This window comes from Biomphalaria glabrata, chromosome 10 (genome assembly GCF_947242115.1).
Source record: "Biomphalaria glabrata chromosome 10, xgBioGlab47.1, whole genome shotgun sequence".
NCBI classification, from domain to species: Eukaryota; Metazoa; Mollusca; class Gastropoda; family Planorbidae; genus Biomphalaria; species Biomphalaria glabrata.
The window spans coordinates 8832910-8852183 of NC_074720.1; the positions used below are offsets into that span (position 1 = coordinate 8832910).

At 32.8% G+C, this 19274-nt stretch overlaps 1 protein-coding gene and 1 long non-coding RNA gene across 3 annotated transcripts; one reads left to right on the forward strand and one right to left on the reverse strand.

Annotated features, from left to right (window-relative positions):
- Window positions 1-28: 28 nt before the first annotated feature.
- Window positions 29-19222, forward strand: LOC106054339 (uncharacterized). Of its 2 annotated transcripts, none has more exons than XM_056044790.1 (6): window positions 29-104; window positions 9081-9136; window positions 10411-10602; window positions 11027-11068; window positions 13644-13706; window positions 14150-19222. In XM_056044790.1, exons 2-6 carry the CDS (start codon window positions 9104-9106, stop codon window positions 14429-14431), a joined length of 612 nt encoding a protein of 203 aa, XP_055900765.1. In that variant the 5' UTR covers window positions 29-104; window positions 9081-9103; the 3' UTR covers window positions 14432-19222. The 2 variants fall into 2 exon arrangements, with proteins under 2 accessions (XP_055900765.1, XP_055900764.1); XM_056044789.1 differs by lacking the exon at window positions 29-104 and adding an exon at window positions 6984-7304.
- Window positions 2633-6740, reverse strand: LOC129928797 (uncharacterized). Its single transcript, XR_008780264.1, has 2 exons — window positions 5860-6740; window positions 2633-3253 (listed from the first exon to the last, which is right to left on the reverse strand). It is a non-coding gene; the product is annotated as an uncharacterized LOC129928797 (long non-coding RNA).
- Window positions 19223-19274: the final 52 nt, after the last annotated feature.

Here is a 19274-nt window from a genome sequence, read left to right on the forward strand (position 1 = left end):
ATTAAACTTTTAATCAGAAGATCTTAATTTGATATTGCCTGATAAAAACCAGTCACTTGGGACTGCCACTCGAAATTGTGTTTTGGAGGTTTTTGTTAACAAATGTAAATTCTGATCATTTTTTTCTTCTTTTAAGTAGATCTATATCTAAAGATATACCAAAATATATATATAATACATATATATATAATAATCACTTTCAGATTTCAGGCATATTTTAGTTTTCATGATAATTGTCTGCTTTTAATCAAGCATTGGTTATAACAGGTGTGGTCTAAAAGACATATTGCTTTATTGGATTTTTATTTTAATTTATGATAGTGAATTACACAGAGAATCATTCTTTTTTTGTTAAACTAAAATCATGTTACACACCAAAAATGTTGTTGATGTCCTACCAGTATATTATGAAAAGTGATCAAATGTAACTACACTGTCAAAACCTGTATTTTAAGAAGTGTACAATTTTCTATTAATTGTATGAATTCAAACAAATGAAAAATGTATTGCTAGCATATATTCTTTATTTCACATTGAAATACCACTTATGTTTCATGTTTTTGTTATTGTAATAAGAAAGTTAGGGAAATCTTGATTGAATCTCCATTTTTATTTATTAACGGTACCAATATGATTATGATGTCCCTTTGTATTTATAACTCTTCAACAAATTTATCTAGTTAGTTTGTGACTGGATAAACTATTTTTTGTATACTTTTGTTTTGCAGAACAACAGAAGTTGCTTGCTTTTGTAATTAATAGTTTGTATTATTTTAATCCAGTCCATATTTTTGAATATCTTATTTCATAAGTATCAACATTTTATTTCCTGTCTAGTCCAGGCTTAAAATATTCAATGGCTTTGTAAATCTTTTACAATATGACACATCAAATATTTTTAATAATTCAACTTTGGATATAATCTACACTTTCCTGTGGTTTGACAGCTCATAATGGGCATTAAGCTTGTCTGCAATAAAAGTAAATTAAGAGCCAAAGTGAATGTATGTAAAAACATGTTAGTCAATGTCAGGCTAATAGAAAGATCTGGAAGAAATATTAAACGGGTAAAAAACTAGTTATATTTATTTTTTCCATTAGCAAATTATCTAAAAACTTTGTTTCTTAGAACTATTTAAGTAATATTTTTTAACTTTAGCATCAGACATCAATTTTTAAGATAACCTTTTTCTAACACTTAAAAAGTTTTCATTATCTATATACAATTGCTAAGAATTTTTTTCCTCTTTCTTGTTTTATACAAATTAAATTATCTAAAAATCAAGTTGAAGCCTAATTAGATTATGTGCCAATTAAATAATAATGAGGCTTGTCTTCGAGTCCGAAGATTAATGATTAGTGCATTACTTCACATGGCTAGACAGTTCCAGCTGTGACCTACATATTTTTTTTGCATCCAGTGCATAATCCGGCGGTGATCGATTTAGATTCTCTTTTTGTCATCTACATCTGTCCTTGGCAGTGGATTTTCTTTTGGTCTCAAATGTGTATCCAGTGACCTTTTGTAAGTGATCTCCAGCTGTCTCGTTCCTAAGCCGCCTGCGGCCAGGTGCTCTCTTCCATGTTAGCTAAATCAAGTTGGTGCCTAAGCTGGTCTTTAAAGCATTTCCGTGGGGCATCTATGTTCCATTGACCACCTTTCAGCTCACCAAAAAAGACTGCCTTTAGCATACGTTCATCCGCCATTCAGGAAAATGTAATGCAATATTTATATTTACAGCAGTCACATTGAAGATTCATTAATAAAAATCGTAATTTGCTTTTTATAAATAAAATCACAGTACTTGACATAATATATAAAAGTAAAGTTCCTCATACAGATCTTGCGATGTATTGGACAGATGATATGATCTATTTCACTGCCCACAGTTAATGAGGGTGTCATGTGACCAGCACATGCTTTTGCTTTCCCCAACTAATATCAGGTACATTAGAGCTGGATGGATTTAGAGGCACCCCAAATTTCCAGAAAATTAAAAATCTCAGTCTTCACCAGGATTTGAAACCAGGACTTCCCAGTTAGGAAACCTATATCTATTGCTTTAGCACTTAGCCACCAAATTTTCCACACTGTATTATGGCTATCTGATAGGGCAGCTTTCTTTCTCATTCTTTTGTCTACAACATCTCTGTAGGCTAGTCTTGGGTGTCCCTTGAGTCTGACTTTCTCTGCAAGCTTGTCAAAGATTTCTTTTGGAATTATTCCATCTTGTCTATATGTTCTTTGAGTTTAAAGATTAAGATCTTTATGTATTTTATTTTCAATGTTTCAGATAATATTATTTTAGTATTTAAAGGATACATATAGAACATGTGAAGTAACATTTTGAAGTACTGTGTGTAATAAGAAATAAATGGTTATGTAGTTTGATTACAAAGTTTTTTTCCTCAGCATTATTTTTATAATGTTTGACACACAAACTATACAACCACTAAAATATAGTCTTCATGATAGTTATCTATGTTCTGTTACATTGATGTAAAAACAATCATATGCTGTCAAGTTTCAATAAACTGAAAATGTGTGATTTTCTAGGAATTGTATAATAATAAATAATGATAACGATAACTTTGAATAGAAATATGTGGTGATAGATGACACATTTTAAGGTTTATTTTTTTTTTAAATTAAAGACAAAAAGTACATTGTATTACCCAAAAAAATTTAAATACCAGTATCTCAATAATATATGCATGTAATCATGTCCTAATGTTGATTTTTATTTCTGTACATTTAAGTATTTCAAACTTTTATTCTTGTTTTTCTGTCAACTTATGAACAACACAGAATTGATATTATAAATGCAGAGTCAATGATACAGTGCCTTATAATTTATGTGTACCTTATACCTAACTTTAAATTATGTCCAAATCTATTTTAAAGATATTTAGTTTCTTTTTTCAACCTTTTTGTTTATCCGGATTTTCATTTTATAAAAATGATCTCATAATGAAATATTGTTTCATTTATTAAAGGAAAATTGAAAGATTTCAATAACCTGTTTGTGATGATAGAAGTTCCTTTAAGTCTTTATTTGCAAAGAATTTAATAACAATATGTGTACATAAGGTTAACATTCGACACAAATGAGTCCATTAGATGTTTTCTTTCTCATTGTTGACAACACACACTCGTGACTGGCTCTCCAGTCCACTAACTGTCCAGGTACACACACTTGACCATGTGTAACGGTTTGCCACACATGCCATATAGTAACTGTGTCACAACAGTCTTCCCAGGGCAGAGAAATATGTATAATATCAAAATTTCATGAACCCAATAGTTTGGGTGTACATTATTAATGCTTTACATCGACAAAGAAAAAAAAAGACATTTTATACAATGCAACTTCTATTATAAGAGAACTGGTAATGCCTATGACGATTAATAAGTCTTCAATATATATGTTGTGGAGCCAAATTGTCTCAGCAAAGCTTCCTTCACGACCACATAATCTTTTCTTTCTTCTTTTCTCAGTTGAATGCAGATATTCATAGCTCACCCTTTCAAGCGCCCCATGAGGATTCTTGCCTATTATGTCTGTGGGAGGTTGCAGGCTGTTGCAATGTCCTCAAATCTCAGTAGATATGAGTCAATGCACTAATTATGGCTCTCATCAAATGGAGACATTCTAATATTTTCTTCTTTCTTTTTTGGCTTCTTCCCTATTTAATGGCTTTTCTTCTCTTTTGTCATTTTCAGTGTTATGAATTTTTCGAGTTCTTCACCTTGCAGGCCATTTTCTTTGTCCGCTTCTCTCTATATTTTGTATATTGACATTTCCTAGTTATCACTTACTTGTTTACTTGTGCCTTGTCGTGGTCGCCAGTTGTGATGATAGAAGTTCCTTTAAGTCTTTATTTGCAAAGAATTTAATAACAATATTTGTACATAAGGTTAACATTTATACACAAACGAATCCACTAGATGTTTTCTTTCTCATTGTTAACAACACACACTCGTGACTGGCTCTCCAGTCCAGGTACACACACTTGACCGTGTGTCACGGTTGGCCACACATGCTGTATAGTAACTATAGGTGTCACAACACTTTTGTTTTCTAGGTTTTACAGTTGTCTCAAAGCATCACTGAATTTCCCTGCATTCACGTTCTTATGGTTACATCATCATTAAGATTTCTTGATATGCACCTTTTTTTAAATATATTTTTAATAACTTAAGGGGGGCAACTCAATGATAGGGCCTATACAGATGTTTAATCGCAGGAAGACATCACAAACACATAGTAACAATTTTAATGTCTGCCTTGAGAACAGCATCTTCATCAGCTTTATACTTCTTATCTTCTTCTTTCTAATGTAAACATTATTCCCAGTTTAGTCTCTATCAGTGTGAAACCTTCTGCAATAGCTTGGGTTTATACTTTTTACACTTTTTTTTTTCCTCAATGGAAATCAGCGTTTTCCTGTCTCTGGGCGAGACATATAGACAAGTAAGGTGCGAAGAGGTTCTTTTTTTTTTCATCGTAGTTACAAATCCATATTTTACCTGCCATTTTTACTAGGATGAATTTGCGCTGTAGACCCCAGGAAATTGGATCTGTGATGCTCAGAATTCAAGAAAACAAATCCCACTATGGGGAGCTGTCTAAGGAGATCACAAACGTAAATTCTTTAGTGATATGTTTGACCAAAACTTTTCTAAATTTTTTTGTCCTTTAAATGTACACACATTTGTTAGACAAATGTCCTTATGGATAATAAAGATTATTATTATAATTTTATATGTATAGGCCTATATAAATAAATATGCACTTAACTGCACAAATCCTTAATCTTCTGAATCAGAGACATTGCCATTATTATAATTGTGGCAATGTCTTCGATTCCAAAGAATGAGAGACAGAGTATCTTAGGTTAAGGTTAACTGGGTTTTTAACAAAATCATGCCTCCCACTCAGAGTTCTTGACCAGCCTATGCTATTGGCACTCTTGCCAATTTTGTTGAGTATTTTAGTCAGGCCTACTCTTTAAAAGACATTCTATATTTTAATTTTTTTGTGACTTATAATTCAGATTAATTCCAAGCTATTAGATCTAGAACAGGGGAGGGCAAATTACAGCCCGCGGGCCACATGCGACCCGGCAGAGTGTTTTATGCGGCCTGACGACACATACAGAAATCAGGTGTGCCCACAGTATATACAGATTAAAAAGCAAATATATTAAAATAATATCTATATAAATTATTAAAACTGTCTCATTATAAAAAGTTTCAAGTAAACGAAGATTATGCTTATTGGTTATACTTCAATACACTCAATTCAAGACAATCTCTTATAAGTATGTATTTAATGCTATGAAGAACTGTGTTGAATGTTGGGTATGCTTGAAACAAGATGGCAAGTGTAACAACTGATGGACATTATTAGGGCTAGGGGTGTTAACCACAGGTATTTATTTAGGAACAAAATAATCCAATGTATCCGCTATCTTAGCATGGGCAAGGCAAATGAGAAGAATATAAAATCTCAAGAAAGAAATTGTTATATTACTTAAAGGACATTGACTGTGACTTTGTTACCAATATTTACAATAAAGAGTGGAAGACAGATTTCATGTGTTTCATGATTGCTATTGCGATGGGCTTTTTTTGCGTATGAAATATAATTACAAGTTAAATCTTTTCAAACAAGGCTTTCCATTTTTACAAGCAAGCAAAAGAAAATAGGTTTTGTCATTTTCCTTTGCTAAAAGGTGAAACTATTTCTTGTGAAATGATTGAAAGTATAACACTTATTTAGATTTCTTAATTGTGCAATTTATAAAATCAAATTTTAAGACGTCAAGAACCAGATTTCCATATCATCAGCTCACCATTTAGCGCAGAAGCTGATTCAGCTCCAGAGGACATATTTCCAAGCAAAGAGAAGTTCCAGTCAGTACTACCATGGTGTCTTATGAATGCCAGAAGCTGTATTTCCACACTTAAAATACTATTGCTGCTATTCACACTATTTGTGTACACATACATCTGTTCTTCTTCGTTCTCATTTTACATGTTGGAGAGTTCAAATCAGTAATCGTATATCTGAATAGTTTTGGTTCTATAGGAGGGTTTTCGGGCCAAAGTCTTGTTCGGGTCTCTTGATTTAGAATGCACCATTGAAGGACATGGTCAGCATTCTCTGGTGATGGGCAAGTTTCTCTCGTCCCGACATTTAACTTCTGGAACATATATTGTCTCATTCAGTGAACAAGCCTTTTCCTTTGTGGAAACTAAACAAGCATTGCTACTGGTCAATTTTGACTGACTGTAATTTGACAGCAGTCACAAGGATAAAAGCTAGTTCCATAGTTCCGAACATTATGCATGAGTGTAGAAAGTAAAATACTGTACATTAAGTACAACTGTATATTTGTCAGGATATAATACAGTGTAAATATGAATTAAAAGACATTCTACACAGTTAGCTTAGAGTGTCTCTATAACTATAAGTTGTATATAAATATGCGGCTAGCCATTCCCAATTTTTAAAAAATGCGGCCCTCAATACAAAAAGGTTGCCCACCCCTGATCTAGAATCAAAGCCTGGTAGATCGCATTTCCTCAAAGCTTTCAAATCTATTTATTATTAGCATTCTTGCTACTTTGACTTTTTAAATAAATATATATACATACTTATCTTGCTACACTATTGTTATAATATTATTATAAAAACGAATTTTTTTTTTAAGGATGAGGCTAAATCACAGACCTTATACTATAGATCTAGATCTTACATTTACTAGAATCTAGTGTTGATTTAGAATTCTATATAAACTTAGCTCTATGACTAGATCTAGATCTATCTAGATCTAGAAATATGTCTAAATCAAGAGATGTCTATGACTCCAGATCTAGACTAGATAGTCTATTTATTAAACATTTATTATACACCAAGCATTTTTTTTATTAATTAAAATTTACATAGGCTAGTGCAGTAATGAGAACTGAAAGCGTTGCTATTAGTAACACTATAAACAGAAGAGTTTCAGAATCTTTATATGAATAAGCCTTATAAGGGCTCTAGAAATCTAGAGATTAGATTATATTTTAGATCTAGACGTCTAAGATCGATTCTAACAGCCAGTATTTTATATCTATGTCGAGAATTAGTTTACATTTTCCCAGAAACACTTCGGCTTTCCTCTAGAAAACATGATCAAATAATGTGTCGCTGAACTGGACTAAATTAGGAGTAGGACTTAGAAACTTAGTAAAGTAAATCAAAAGTCATAATGAATAATGATAAGTCTCATTGATTAACTTAGCTAACCTAGTAAGTAACTAAGTATTCTATTATAAGTCTAAGTGAAGATCTAGATCTAGTTTCTATTAAAGTAGAATAGCTACTTTAAGTACTTAAAGTTTAAGGCTTTAGACACTTTAGTCAGTTTAGAGTCTAGATGTAGAAACTAAGAAAGGTCTAGTTTAAAGTTCTAGATCTTGCTTGGTCACACTTGGTGTCTATGAAGCATATTATATAGGCCTATCTTTTGCTTGTCACAATATGGTCTAGACTCATTATTTCACTTTGAAGGAAATAAACAAAAAAAATTAAAAAATTTAAACCTATTATTAGATCTAGATCTATTTACCAATTAGATCTAGACCTATAGTTGGAATTAGATCTAATAAATTACCCCAATAATGGCCAATCTTCCCAAATCAATTATTAATGTATTTTTAAATAATAAGTTTTCATAAAGCTCAAATGCTAAATAAAAATGCTGAATTGCTCAAAAGGATGCTGTATTTTTTTAGAAAACACTAAAACGAACATTTAATGATTTGTATGAACAATTTGTTTTTTTGTATACAAAAATTATTATTAAAGTGTTAAATGAATTGTTAAAAGTGGGCTAGATCTTCATCTAGAAATATCATTGAGGGAGGTAAAGAAGAGTCAAAGAGTGGTTGATTGACTTTTTAAGAGGGGATAATGACTAGTAATTAATTGTTGCAGTCATACAGGACCTCTTTTTGGAATGCTATTCAAGTAGCAGAGTGCTATCTATCCTTAATGTTATTAAATACTGGCAGTTATTGCTGTTATTCAGTCTCGCTACCATGACCATGAATGCTATATATTCTAGATCTATTTGACTATTATAGTCTTAAGTAAAATTATGGTTGTTTGGTACTTATGTCATCACGATGGTCTGGATTTCAAAATCTGGCTAGCTGTTTCCATTTAAATTCCTGCCATCCTTAAGGATGTCTGGTTTGTTTATGGAAGGACACCCTAAGCTTATAAAATAATCCAGGTCTAGATCTGCTATAATTCTATTATACCCTAAATAACCTATCTAGATCTGTATTTATAAAACAAATCATATAGTACTCATTTTCATAATGAATCGGTTCCTATACCCTACATCTATTTGAAGTTGGGGTGGTTGTTTATTTTTATTATTAGACTTCATGTCAGCTTCATAGTCTAAAAAAAAAATTATCATTTTTATACAATGTCACAAAGCAAGATATGCACATAGAAGTGCTGTTGAAAGTTACACCCAAAAATACTTTCAATAGTGCTTAAAAACAGAAGTTTAATTTTGTACTTTTTGACTTTATGTGGGCTGGAAACAAAATTGGGTTGAAATTGCAAATAAAAAATTGTTTTGGTAAATTAAAATGCTTTGGTTTTATCATGAAAATGGCTTAGTTCTTCTAGACCCAATGTAAGCAATAACATGTTACATTTTTTTTTTCACCTCAAATGGGAGAATTTAGTGATAGGTGAATGAATGAGGGAGGTCCTTGCATATATTTATTATATATATATATATTTCAGCCTAAGCTTCTAAAAAATTAAGCTTCTGAGATCTAGTTAAAATGTAAAGTGGGCTTATTAGCCATGTGCATATTTGATTGGAAAATGAAAAAATACAGATTTTATAGCATTTCTAATAAAAATCTATTTAAAATGTGATTGCACATGTACCTAAGTGTATACATTAACATAGACTATTATATTTGTATAGTGTCTAGACTATCTTGAAATATTGCAACTATTAATTAACATAGCCTATTTGATTTTTATTGTCTCTAGACTTCCTTAAAAACGTTACAACTATGTCTGTAGCCAACAATCTAAAACAAAAAATGGTGAGTTTCATTTTTCATTTTAAAAAAATGGTGAGTTTTTTTTATAATCTATAAACTTTTACTGATTGCTTACTGCTATATTATAAAAAAAAACACTAGTTTGTCATCAAGCATTTCTACCCCTTAAAGTAACCAGCTTCTGACCTTATTTTTTAGTATCTCAGTAACTCTTAAAAGTTTGGAGGGATTATGGGCATGACATGGCCTGAGTTGTGCCGATATTCAGAAAATCCAGATGTTCAACACAACTGCGGTTGTGTGGATGATTGGCAAAAAAAACAACTTTGCAACCTATCAAGGGGAGGGCTCAAGTTGGAATCCTAACTTGAACTAAGTGACGTATGCTGAGTGCCAAAAGGCATCACAGGAGTCTTCTTCCAGATACTCCCTCCCTCCATAGGTTCACAAGAGAGCTTGTGCTATAACTGTGCAGTAGTATGAAATTCATATGAAACAAAAAAAAATTAAACAAAAAAAAAAGATGATGATCTAGGAAACTTTTTAAGATTCCATTTATTTATGGCTATTATGACAGTTAGTGTAGGAACAAACTCAAAATCAGCTACTGAAGTGGTCCACCAAGGCAGGTAAAAAGGCAGGTTTCAATATTTTCAGAAAGAATATCAGAATGAAATTCTATTAAAGGCAAATGACAGAGAAGAATGGAGAAAGAAGGTTGACAGATCTTGTGTGGTGCCCCAATGGTCCAGCAGACCAATGGATAGGTGAAAGTGAGGGTGAAGTTAGATGTGAACCTGGCCTAATTGATGTCATATAATGATTATCTAACTGATGTAATTGTTTTGTAAAGCATCAATCTCTTATTCAAATCCTCAAAAAAAAAAATTCGGCATTAAAAAAAATCTCCTTTAGTCAGTGTTCCATGGCAATAATGCTGGTGCGCTGCAGTTCATGTGGTAATATGAAGAACTACTTTATCTCCCTCACTAAATAGCCTCCCGTGTTTGTTAATATTAATAGTAAATAGTTTTAAAAATGGTGTATTGTTGATTTTAAAAATTAAATTTTTCGCTTTCAGAAAAGAAAAAAGTAGCCATTGCATCAGAACTTTTAAAAGTCTAAAATATCACAATCTCGGATTTTCAATATCTTTTCTAGTTTGCGAGATCTAAACAGGATGGACAGACAGACAGACCACACAAAACTAATAGTGTCTATTCCCCTTTCGTGGGCCACTAAAAATGTGAAAACTTTGTCTGTCAATAACATTAAAACTTTATTGACATTTATTTTCTGTGCTTCTACTCTTTCAGGTTTCACCTAAACAATTTGAAATGGTAGTGAAAATGGGCTGCCAATGTCCAAGCATCTGTTCTAAAGATCGCAAAAACCCATTACCTTCAACATCTTACAGTGATGATTATACAGATCTTGAGAATGCATTCATGGGGCAGAGAGATGAACTCAACTTTGCAGATCATGTTAAAACTTTGATTACTTATAAGGTACTTTATCAAACACTAAAAGTAATGACAAATTTGTAGTAAGTAAGGTAAAACTATTTTCTTGTCTCAACAATTCAAAACTAATGAGTATTAGCTGCCTGTTATTTTCAGATTTAAAAATACATAACTTTGAGAGACATGGAGACATGTGGCCTAGATTATCTGGCAGGCTGGAACAATTCTATAAAAAAAAGATATATGTAAATAAAGTTATACTGTAGAAAAAAAGTTTTCAAATTCAAAATATCAACACTTTTATTAAATCCTGAAAATAAATGTAAATGACATAGCAATTTTAGCTTTGCTAATAGCCTTTTGGTCTTGAAACAATGTTATATATAAATCATATAAAATATATAAACTTAAATATTCGTACATTGTGATTATTTTGTCATTTCTAGTTTGTTTGTTATTACTTTTACAGGATCCTCTAAATCCTCCAGATGAACAATCTTTCAACAGAAATGTAAGAATAATTTTTTTTACATTTTAATATATCTTATTGTAGAATACAAAATGGTGTAAAAAATATTAATTAAGAAAAAATTGAAGATACATACAACTGACAAGATGTTGGAATGTGATTATACACATTTACCTAATAAACAATGCACTCATAAATGTAAAGGTATTGTTCAAAAGACTTTTAAGAATGTTCTGTTAAAGAAAAAACACAAATATAATTGTTTTGTTCTGAGTTTAGCGAAGGCTGGCGCAGTCTTTCCTATGCAATTTTTGTCTCCTCTTCTGAGGACATGTCATCTTGAATTGTGGATCCCAGTTAGCACAACTCATGTATAGCTTTTAGGTTTTTTTTCATCAATGAGGTTGAAGCGTGGTGTTGTGGCGTGGCCCCATCACATTTGTTTTCTTCATGCTAATAGTTAGCCCATACTATTTGCAGGCCTGAGAGAAGCGGACAATATTGACAGAGGCTTATGTGTGTGTGTGCCACCATGGCTGTGTCATCCGCAAATAGTATATTTTTTACAAGGGTGGTTCTGATTTTCGATTTGGCCCTCAGTCTGGCAATATTTGAAAGCTTGCCATTGAATCTGGAATGGAGATATATGCCTTCAATAGATTTTTCAGATGTGTGATGGATTAGCTGGAAAAAGAGTATTCCAAAGAGTGATTAGGCCAGGACACACCCTTGTAAAACTCTGCTGTTTGTTAAAATTTTTGGAGGGAGCAGGTGCCATTGAACTGCACAGTACCCATCATGTGTGGCCAACCAATTTTCTGTAAAATTTTAAAGAGGTCATCTCTGCTGACTAAATTGAAGGCTTTAGTCAGGTCAATGAACGCAATGTACAAAGGCATCCTTTATTCTCTGCACTTTTACTTCCTGCAGCTGAAGGAGCATTAATGTCATGTCCCTAAGCAAAATCCATAATGGGATTCTAGGGATACCCAATCAACAAGTTTTTATAGCTTGGGAAGTTTTACTCGAGCAAAGACTTTGCCTACAATACCTAGGAAGGAAATTCCCCTGTAATTGTTGCAGTCGCTTCTGTCACCTTTGTTCTTGTACAGGGTGATAATCTTAGCATATTGCAGGTCCTGTGACACAGCACCTTCTTATCAACATTTGTAGAGCAGTTCATGTAGAGGTTGGCTTAAAGTACCTTTGCACTGCTTCAGACATTGGGGGATGCCATTGCAGCCAGGGGTTTTGCCAGCAACCATCTTGTCTATGGCTTTGTTGAGTTCTACATTGTGAGTAGTTCATAGGCACTTATCAAAATCATGTGACAATTAGATGTGTTTAGGTGCAGTGACATCACATGTAGCTACTTTGTTCAGCAATGTGTTCTTAACTGCGAAACCAATGCTGTGTTCCCTTACATTCTGCTTTGCCTTACCAGAAAGTTGAACCACAGTCAGTTACTTGGAGGGCAGCTATGTCTACCTTCAGCCTAGACAATTTATCATTTATTAAAGTAAATTTTCTATGTCCAGTAAGTTATCATTGTGGTTTGTAAGGTCCATGCATTCCAGGTGTCCAGTTTTAAGAGAGGAGCTCCTCCTTTTTTCCTTCATTTTAACTGGTACACTGGCTTTGCAGGAGGCATGGTGGCTGAGTAGTAAAGTGCTTGGCTTCTGAACCGGAGATCAGGGTTTGGATGCCTCTGAGTCTACCAAGCTCTAACAAGTACCTGACATTAGTTGAGGAAAAGGCGGTTGGTCATTGTGCCGGCCACATCACCCTCATTAACCGTAGGCCACAGAAACAGATGACCTTTATATCATCTGCCCTATAGACCACAAGGTCTGAAAGGCAACTTGACTTTACTAGCTTTGTGTTTGCTTATCAGATTTAGTCCTACCCAGAAAGGAAGACAGGCAAGACTGTCAACACCTTATTGACTGGTGGCTGCCCAGATTTTGCACATCTTAAAAACTTTTCTAATTCATATAGATGGTCTTTTTTTTGTTGTTGCACTTTCTAGCTGTCTAAATGTTTGCACTTTTGTTTATAATCCAAGAAAAATGTAGCAATTAGTGTATCTCTTACTGTACAGTTACAAGTTTATTAATTAAGCTATTATATCATTAAAATATCTCTCAGTTCTCCAAACATCTACTGAATGCATGTTCATTGTTCCTACCATTTTACAAAAAGAGACAATTTATTGATTTGTCATTGTCACACAGTCATACAGAAGGCGAGTGACTGAGTGGTAAAGCACTTAGCACAGACATCCCAGTTTTGATTTCCTGGTGAAGACTGGGATTTTAAATTTTGGGATCTTTGGGCACCTCTGAGTCCACCCACATTAGTTGGGGGAAAATTAAAAGCTGTTGATCGTTATGCTGGCCACATAACTCCTTCGTTAAACATATGATCTTTAATCATCTGCCCTGTAGATCGCAAGGTCTAAAAGGGGAACTTTATTTTACTTTACTTACACAACCATACATCAATTTACATAATTCATGCTACTAGATTCTATTTTATAAATTACAGAAATTATAGAATTATATATTACATATATATTACATTTAAACTGAAGTAACAACAAATGGATCATCTTTAGTCATCAGGTTCAAAGCCAGGGAGAAATATGAGAGCATGTAAAAGTGTAACCGCTCACTGTAAGGTAAAATATTGTGTGGTATGAACTTAAAAGTATTAGAGTATTAAAAGTTATTTACACTAACAAGAAATATTTGAAAGAGTAAAACATTGTGGCGGATTTATTTTTTAAGTAGCAGACAGCAGTATTATTTCTCTTGATATTTCTTCTTATTAGCGGGCTAGTAATCTTGATTTCCTTGTCATTGCCACATACATTATTATCAGTTGTAGCTTGTGAATCTAAAATTGGAAAATGAGGATTCAACAATGAAAAAAAAAGCTGGGAATGTGAAGGAATTGAATTAATATTGGAGCTTTACATAATACACAAAAATTATTGTCTGTTTTGAAATATGGCAACTGTTAATCAAAATTGTTGGTTTTTTATTCCAAAATAAAAGTTTGTTTTAAACACCCTAATTTTTTTTCATTTCTATTTTCATGGCAAAGTCATTTTAATCACAGGATATTCCTGACATGATGAGCAAACGAAAACATTTACTTAAAAAGCAAGGAAAAGAAAAACTTCAATTTGAGAAGGAAGAAAGCTCAGTACAGATGGCCACCGCTTTAGTGAATGGTTTATTGCACAATGGTTTTCAACTCGAAGCACCTGATGAAACACCACGGGAGGATTATATGAATCCCCTTGCTCCAACATTTAGCACTGTGAAGCCTATTGAAGAAACTATGTTGATAGCCGATGTATATAGAGAAGTAAGGAGAGTTGGGGAAAGTGAAAGCTGAATGACTGTTTTATCCTTTTGATTATGGCATACATATTTTACTTTGACAGAAAAATGAATTAGTTCTGTCTGGAGTTAATTTGACAGAAACATCTACATTTCTTTATTAATTTTCTCTTTGCACAGCCATAAACACATTTTATTTTGGAGTTATAAAGATTATCATTCTTGAATTCCTAACAGTTCAAGTAATTTATTATGCAGTAATAAAAAAAACATTTTTTTACTTTAATGAGAAAATTTTTGATGACTTAAATGCTATATGTCTTGTGCTTCTTGTTCAAGTAATTTTTTTTTGAATGCTGCAATGTTGCACAAGTCATAAGAATTTTTCAAGAAATTAAATGATAACTAGACTTTTATGGCTACTTGTTGAGGTAATTTTTGTTACCTTTTGTTATTGAGAAAATAAATAAAACATTTAAACCATTCTTGCCAAAATAATACAAATATTATGTAACTTTTTTTAAGCCCTGTTCCATAACTTCTCTTTTTAGTTTTTGATGAGGTGTTTCTGAGGAGGTTAATAGCAACAAAAATGTGCCAGCAATCACTTTTTTGTACTTAAAAAATTATTTTATTCGGGTAGCTGGTTCAAATTATTTTTTTTTATCACCATAACCTTCTATGGCAATCGTTTTAAGATGCTGACAAATAATTTCCAACATTTTCATTAAAAGTTTTTGAATGTAACATGAACTGCCCCCTTTTTTTGTTTTGGTTTGTTTGTACCTAACCTGTAAATGTTGAACAACTAACTCTTTGTGATAATGGTCCAAGAAACATTTTTTTTTAGCTTTTTTCTGAAATGATTTATTATAAGACTGATAAAAGGTTTTATGAGTTTCAGATGTTTTTTTCAGAAATGAACCCCAAACCTCTCAGGATGGCAGGAGATGGGCTCAAAATTGGAACCATTGTGATGACAGTCTTGTGTGCATATCACATGACCAGTATAAATCATGCACACCCACCACAATAGGCAATTAGCAACTATACATGATGTAACATTCTATGCACATCTTAGTAAAGTTCCCCTTTCAGACCTTATGATCTATAGGGCAGATGATGTAAAGGTCAACTGTTTCTGTGGCCCATGGTTAACAAGGGTGTCATGTGGCCATCACAACGACCAACCGCCTTTACTTTTCCCAAACTAATGTAAGGTACTCACTAGAGCTGGTTGGACTCAGAGGCACTTTAAAGATCCCGAAATTCAAAATCCCACTCTTCAACAGTATTTGAACCCAGGATCTATTGTTCAGAAGCTGAGCACTTAATCACTCAGCCACTGTGCCTCCACATGACCAGTCAGCCATCTTTAATTGGTGAAATTTTATTTTAAAATAAAATTATTAGTCAAAACTTAGTATTAAATCTTGTTTAGGTTTAGGTTTTTGTTCACAAGAAAGTTTCAAAACAACTTCTAGCAAACCCTTTAATTTGATAAATTGTCAGGATTTAAATAAGATTTATATATTTCCACATAATATTGTATGGGCCATTATCACAAAGTATTGTTACATGGCCAAAACCACACTTGTTTTTCTACAAATAATTGTATGAATTAATACACTATTTACTTTTTTAAAATATATCTATATTCATGTGCATTGTTTTAGAATATCTCTATTTTTATTTTTGCCATTTTTGTAGCAATTACACTATTTCTGTAGAAAGAGCTTGGGTTCCTATGCATGCTGGAGGACCTGAGCTTGAGTATAGAATATGTGCTTTTGTACATTTCTTTACATCAGTGACTTATACAACTACTCGACCTATGTGACTGAGTGGCTTAAGCCTGAGAATCTTTAGTTTGAACAATAACCACACATTTCTACCTAAATTGATTTTAAATTCAAGACTTCAACTGAATTTAAAACTGCCAAAATATTTATTCATGTCATAAATAAGCTTTATGTATTTGAACATTTCCAGACATCACATTTGTATTCATATATTATGTATCTTGCTAAAACTGGTGATGATTTGTTTATTTTTATACTATTATTTGTATTCATTGATTGCTTTCTGTTGTTGTTGTTATCTTAGCCACATCCTTTTGCAATACTTGTTACTTTTAATTATCCTGGTTTGGTTTGGTATAAATTTCATATTTCTTGGAGCATTATATCCACTTTAATAAGCCTCTTTTAATAATATTGTAATGCCTCTCTCTTTCCTGGCTCTCTAAAACACTGAACCACACAACACAAATCAACTTACTTAAAGTACTTGTCAACTCAGGGTACCAATAAATCATAGCTGTACATTTGGCAGCAGCACCTAACACTGACTGTACAAATACTTCATCATAGTTAACACAATGCTGTATAACCTCTATACTTCTGAATGAAATTCTACTGGTCTATCCATTTTGTCTTGGACTCCTACTGGATTCAACTTCACACTGGACTCATAGTACTGGCAGCAGCACCTAACACTGACTGCACAAATACTTCATCATAGTTAACACAATGCTGTATAACCTCTATACTTCTGAATGAAATTCTACTGGTCTATCCATTTTGTCTTGGACTCCTACTGGATTCAACTTCACACTGGACTCATAGTACTGGAGTGGGTTTGAATTGTAAAGTCACTTGACTTGACACCTTCACTTTTTATATAGTGTCTCCGAAGGCCTTCTTGAAACTGACAGAACATCGTTCATCCCTTCTGAATGATTACATATATGGCCATATCCAGTGTATGTAGCATTCATAAAACAGATCTGTCCTGAAGCCTTGCCACTTGTCGCAGTTGACCACTCACCTAGCTCTGGCGACCTGTGTTATCTGTGTCACCTGGTTGCACATCCACAATTTCCCCTATTCCTGTTGCCACCACAGTTATAACAATATATAGTATTTAATTTATTTAAAAAAAAAAAAAAAATTTTACTCTTCTTGTTTTCAGTTTCCATTATCAAACATTGTTTTAGATATATGCTTAACCATTGTTATATAAAAATATAGTCGCCATTAGGGTTTCCCCTTAAGACTCACTTGGAAAAAAGTATTTCTATATTTGAACTTCATAAATTCATTAATGATGTCAATAACAGTAATCATAGTAAGCAACTTTTCGAGTTGTATACTGTGTTTACTTTTCTTTTAATAACTAATGAATTTATAAAGATACAAAGATGTTAATTTCCACGAGTTGGTGATTCTTTGCCGGAGTACCTGGCAGAACCTACGACACGGCTGATCCCAAACTCTTCTGTTAGACACTCAGTCAGCTGCGTGGAGAGGGTGGAACTGCTAATGTGGGTGACATAGTTCCGACCATAGCTAGTGATCAGGCTTTCATCTCATTTCTATAAGATGAACCATAGCAGCTCCAAGACTGAGAGAGGCAATAAATCGCAATCATTTTCTTTAGGCAATGTATGCACATTTGAAATGTATTTTGACTGTGATAAGCTCATGAAGGTTGATTTTTTAATGTTCTTGATTATATCTTAATCATATCTTTTGATACAAACATTATATTGTCTGGTTTTTGGAGGTATTAAAGGTTGAGTTTGTTGCATTGCAATTGGTCTTCATTATGTAAATATCTGTCAATATAAGAATAAGGCTTGGTCTTTATATTCAAAGTTTAGGGGTTACTGCAGGGATTTACATTGATTTGAAGACATGGCTGGAAATCTAGAAATCTAGTCAGCTGCAAAATGATTTTAGTGCTTCTAAACCAGGGGTTCTCAACCTGAGGGCGCGACCCCATTGGGGGTCAGTTGACGATTTGCCAGGGGTCGCCTAAGACGAAAATATGGATTGTTATTGTCTACTCTTGTATGTCTGTATGTATGTGTGTGTGTGGGGGGGGTCGCGGCAGAGTGGTGAATTGTAAAAAGGGGCGCCGAGCTTAAAAGGTTGAAAACCGCCGTTCTAAACTTAATAAAAAAAAAAAAAAAAAAAAGATGAATGCTTTTCTTCTCTCTGCTTGTCAAAATCAGGTTTTAACTTAATTGCAAAACAACATAATGGCAAAAAAAAACTTTTTTTTTTAAATAAAATATATTTATAAAATTATTAGATGAACATTTGAAATAGTTATAAATAAAATAAAAGATACCTAAGCAATGCAATGTTCATACTATTTTCTTTACAACATTCACATTCACTTCAATAGATACTTTATAACAGTAATATCAATTATAACTACATACATTTTTATTATAACTAATATAACTACATAGATTTTCACAAATATCTCTGTTCATCTGGATATGTATCAATATATAACATGAAAGCAAATAGTAAAATAACAAAAATAAACGAATAACTTAAAAGGTTTGAAAGCTGGATGTCAGGTCTAGTGCCAGCTTGAATGTGAGAATAGCATAAATCAATGGAATGTCTGAGCTAGCTGGATCCTTTCAAGCACATTTGATTCTTCCTACTTTAAATTCCTCTTTGATGTAAAAGCCAAGCGGGCAAAAGTGTTGAATGTACCAGCAGCCAAAATGGCTTAAACAAATTTAGATAAGGAGAATTGAAGAAGAAATATTTTCTAAAAATTAGGTCAAGTTCAAATATTATGTTATAATGATAGTGTCTACATATTTATGAAGCAACAAAAAAAAAGTGAAAATATCTATCTGGATACAAGTTCATAACAAAAAACAACAACATAATAACATTAAAAAAAAATAACAAGGTTACAAAGACAGTTTGTGTGGAAACACAAACTAATAATCGGCCCCGAAGTGGTCCAACCAGGCAGGTAAAATGGTAGGTTTTAATATTTTCATAAAGAATATCAGAATGACAGAGAAGAATGGTTCAGAAGACCAAGGGATAGGTGAAAGTGGAGTTTGATGTAAAGCTGGCCTA

What these genes read in the sequence shown, in the direction of transcription:
- LOC106054339 (XM_056044790.1), top strand. Translation starts at nt 9,104, where the DNA reads ATGTCTGTAGCCAACAATCTAAAACAAAAAATG. An exon ending in ACAATCTAAAACAAAAAATG is followed by an intron (nt 9,137 to 10,410) that starts GTGAGTTTCATT and finishes CTACTCTTTCAG; the next exon opens with GTTTCACCTAAACAATTTGA. An exon ending in AACAATCTTTCAACAGAAAT is followed by an intron (nt 11,069 to 13,643) that starts GTAAGAATAATT and finishes GATCATCTTTAG; the next exon opens with TCATCAGGTTCAAAGCCAGG.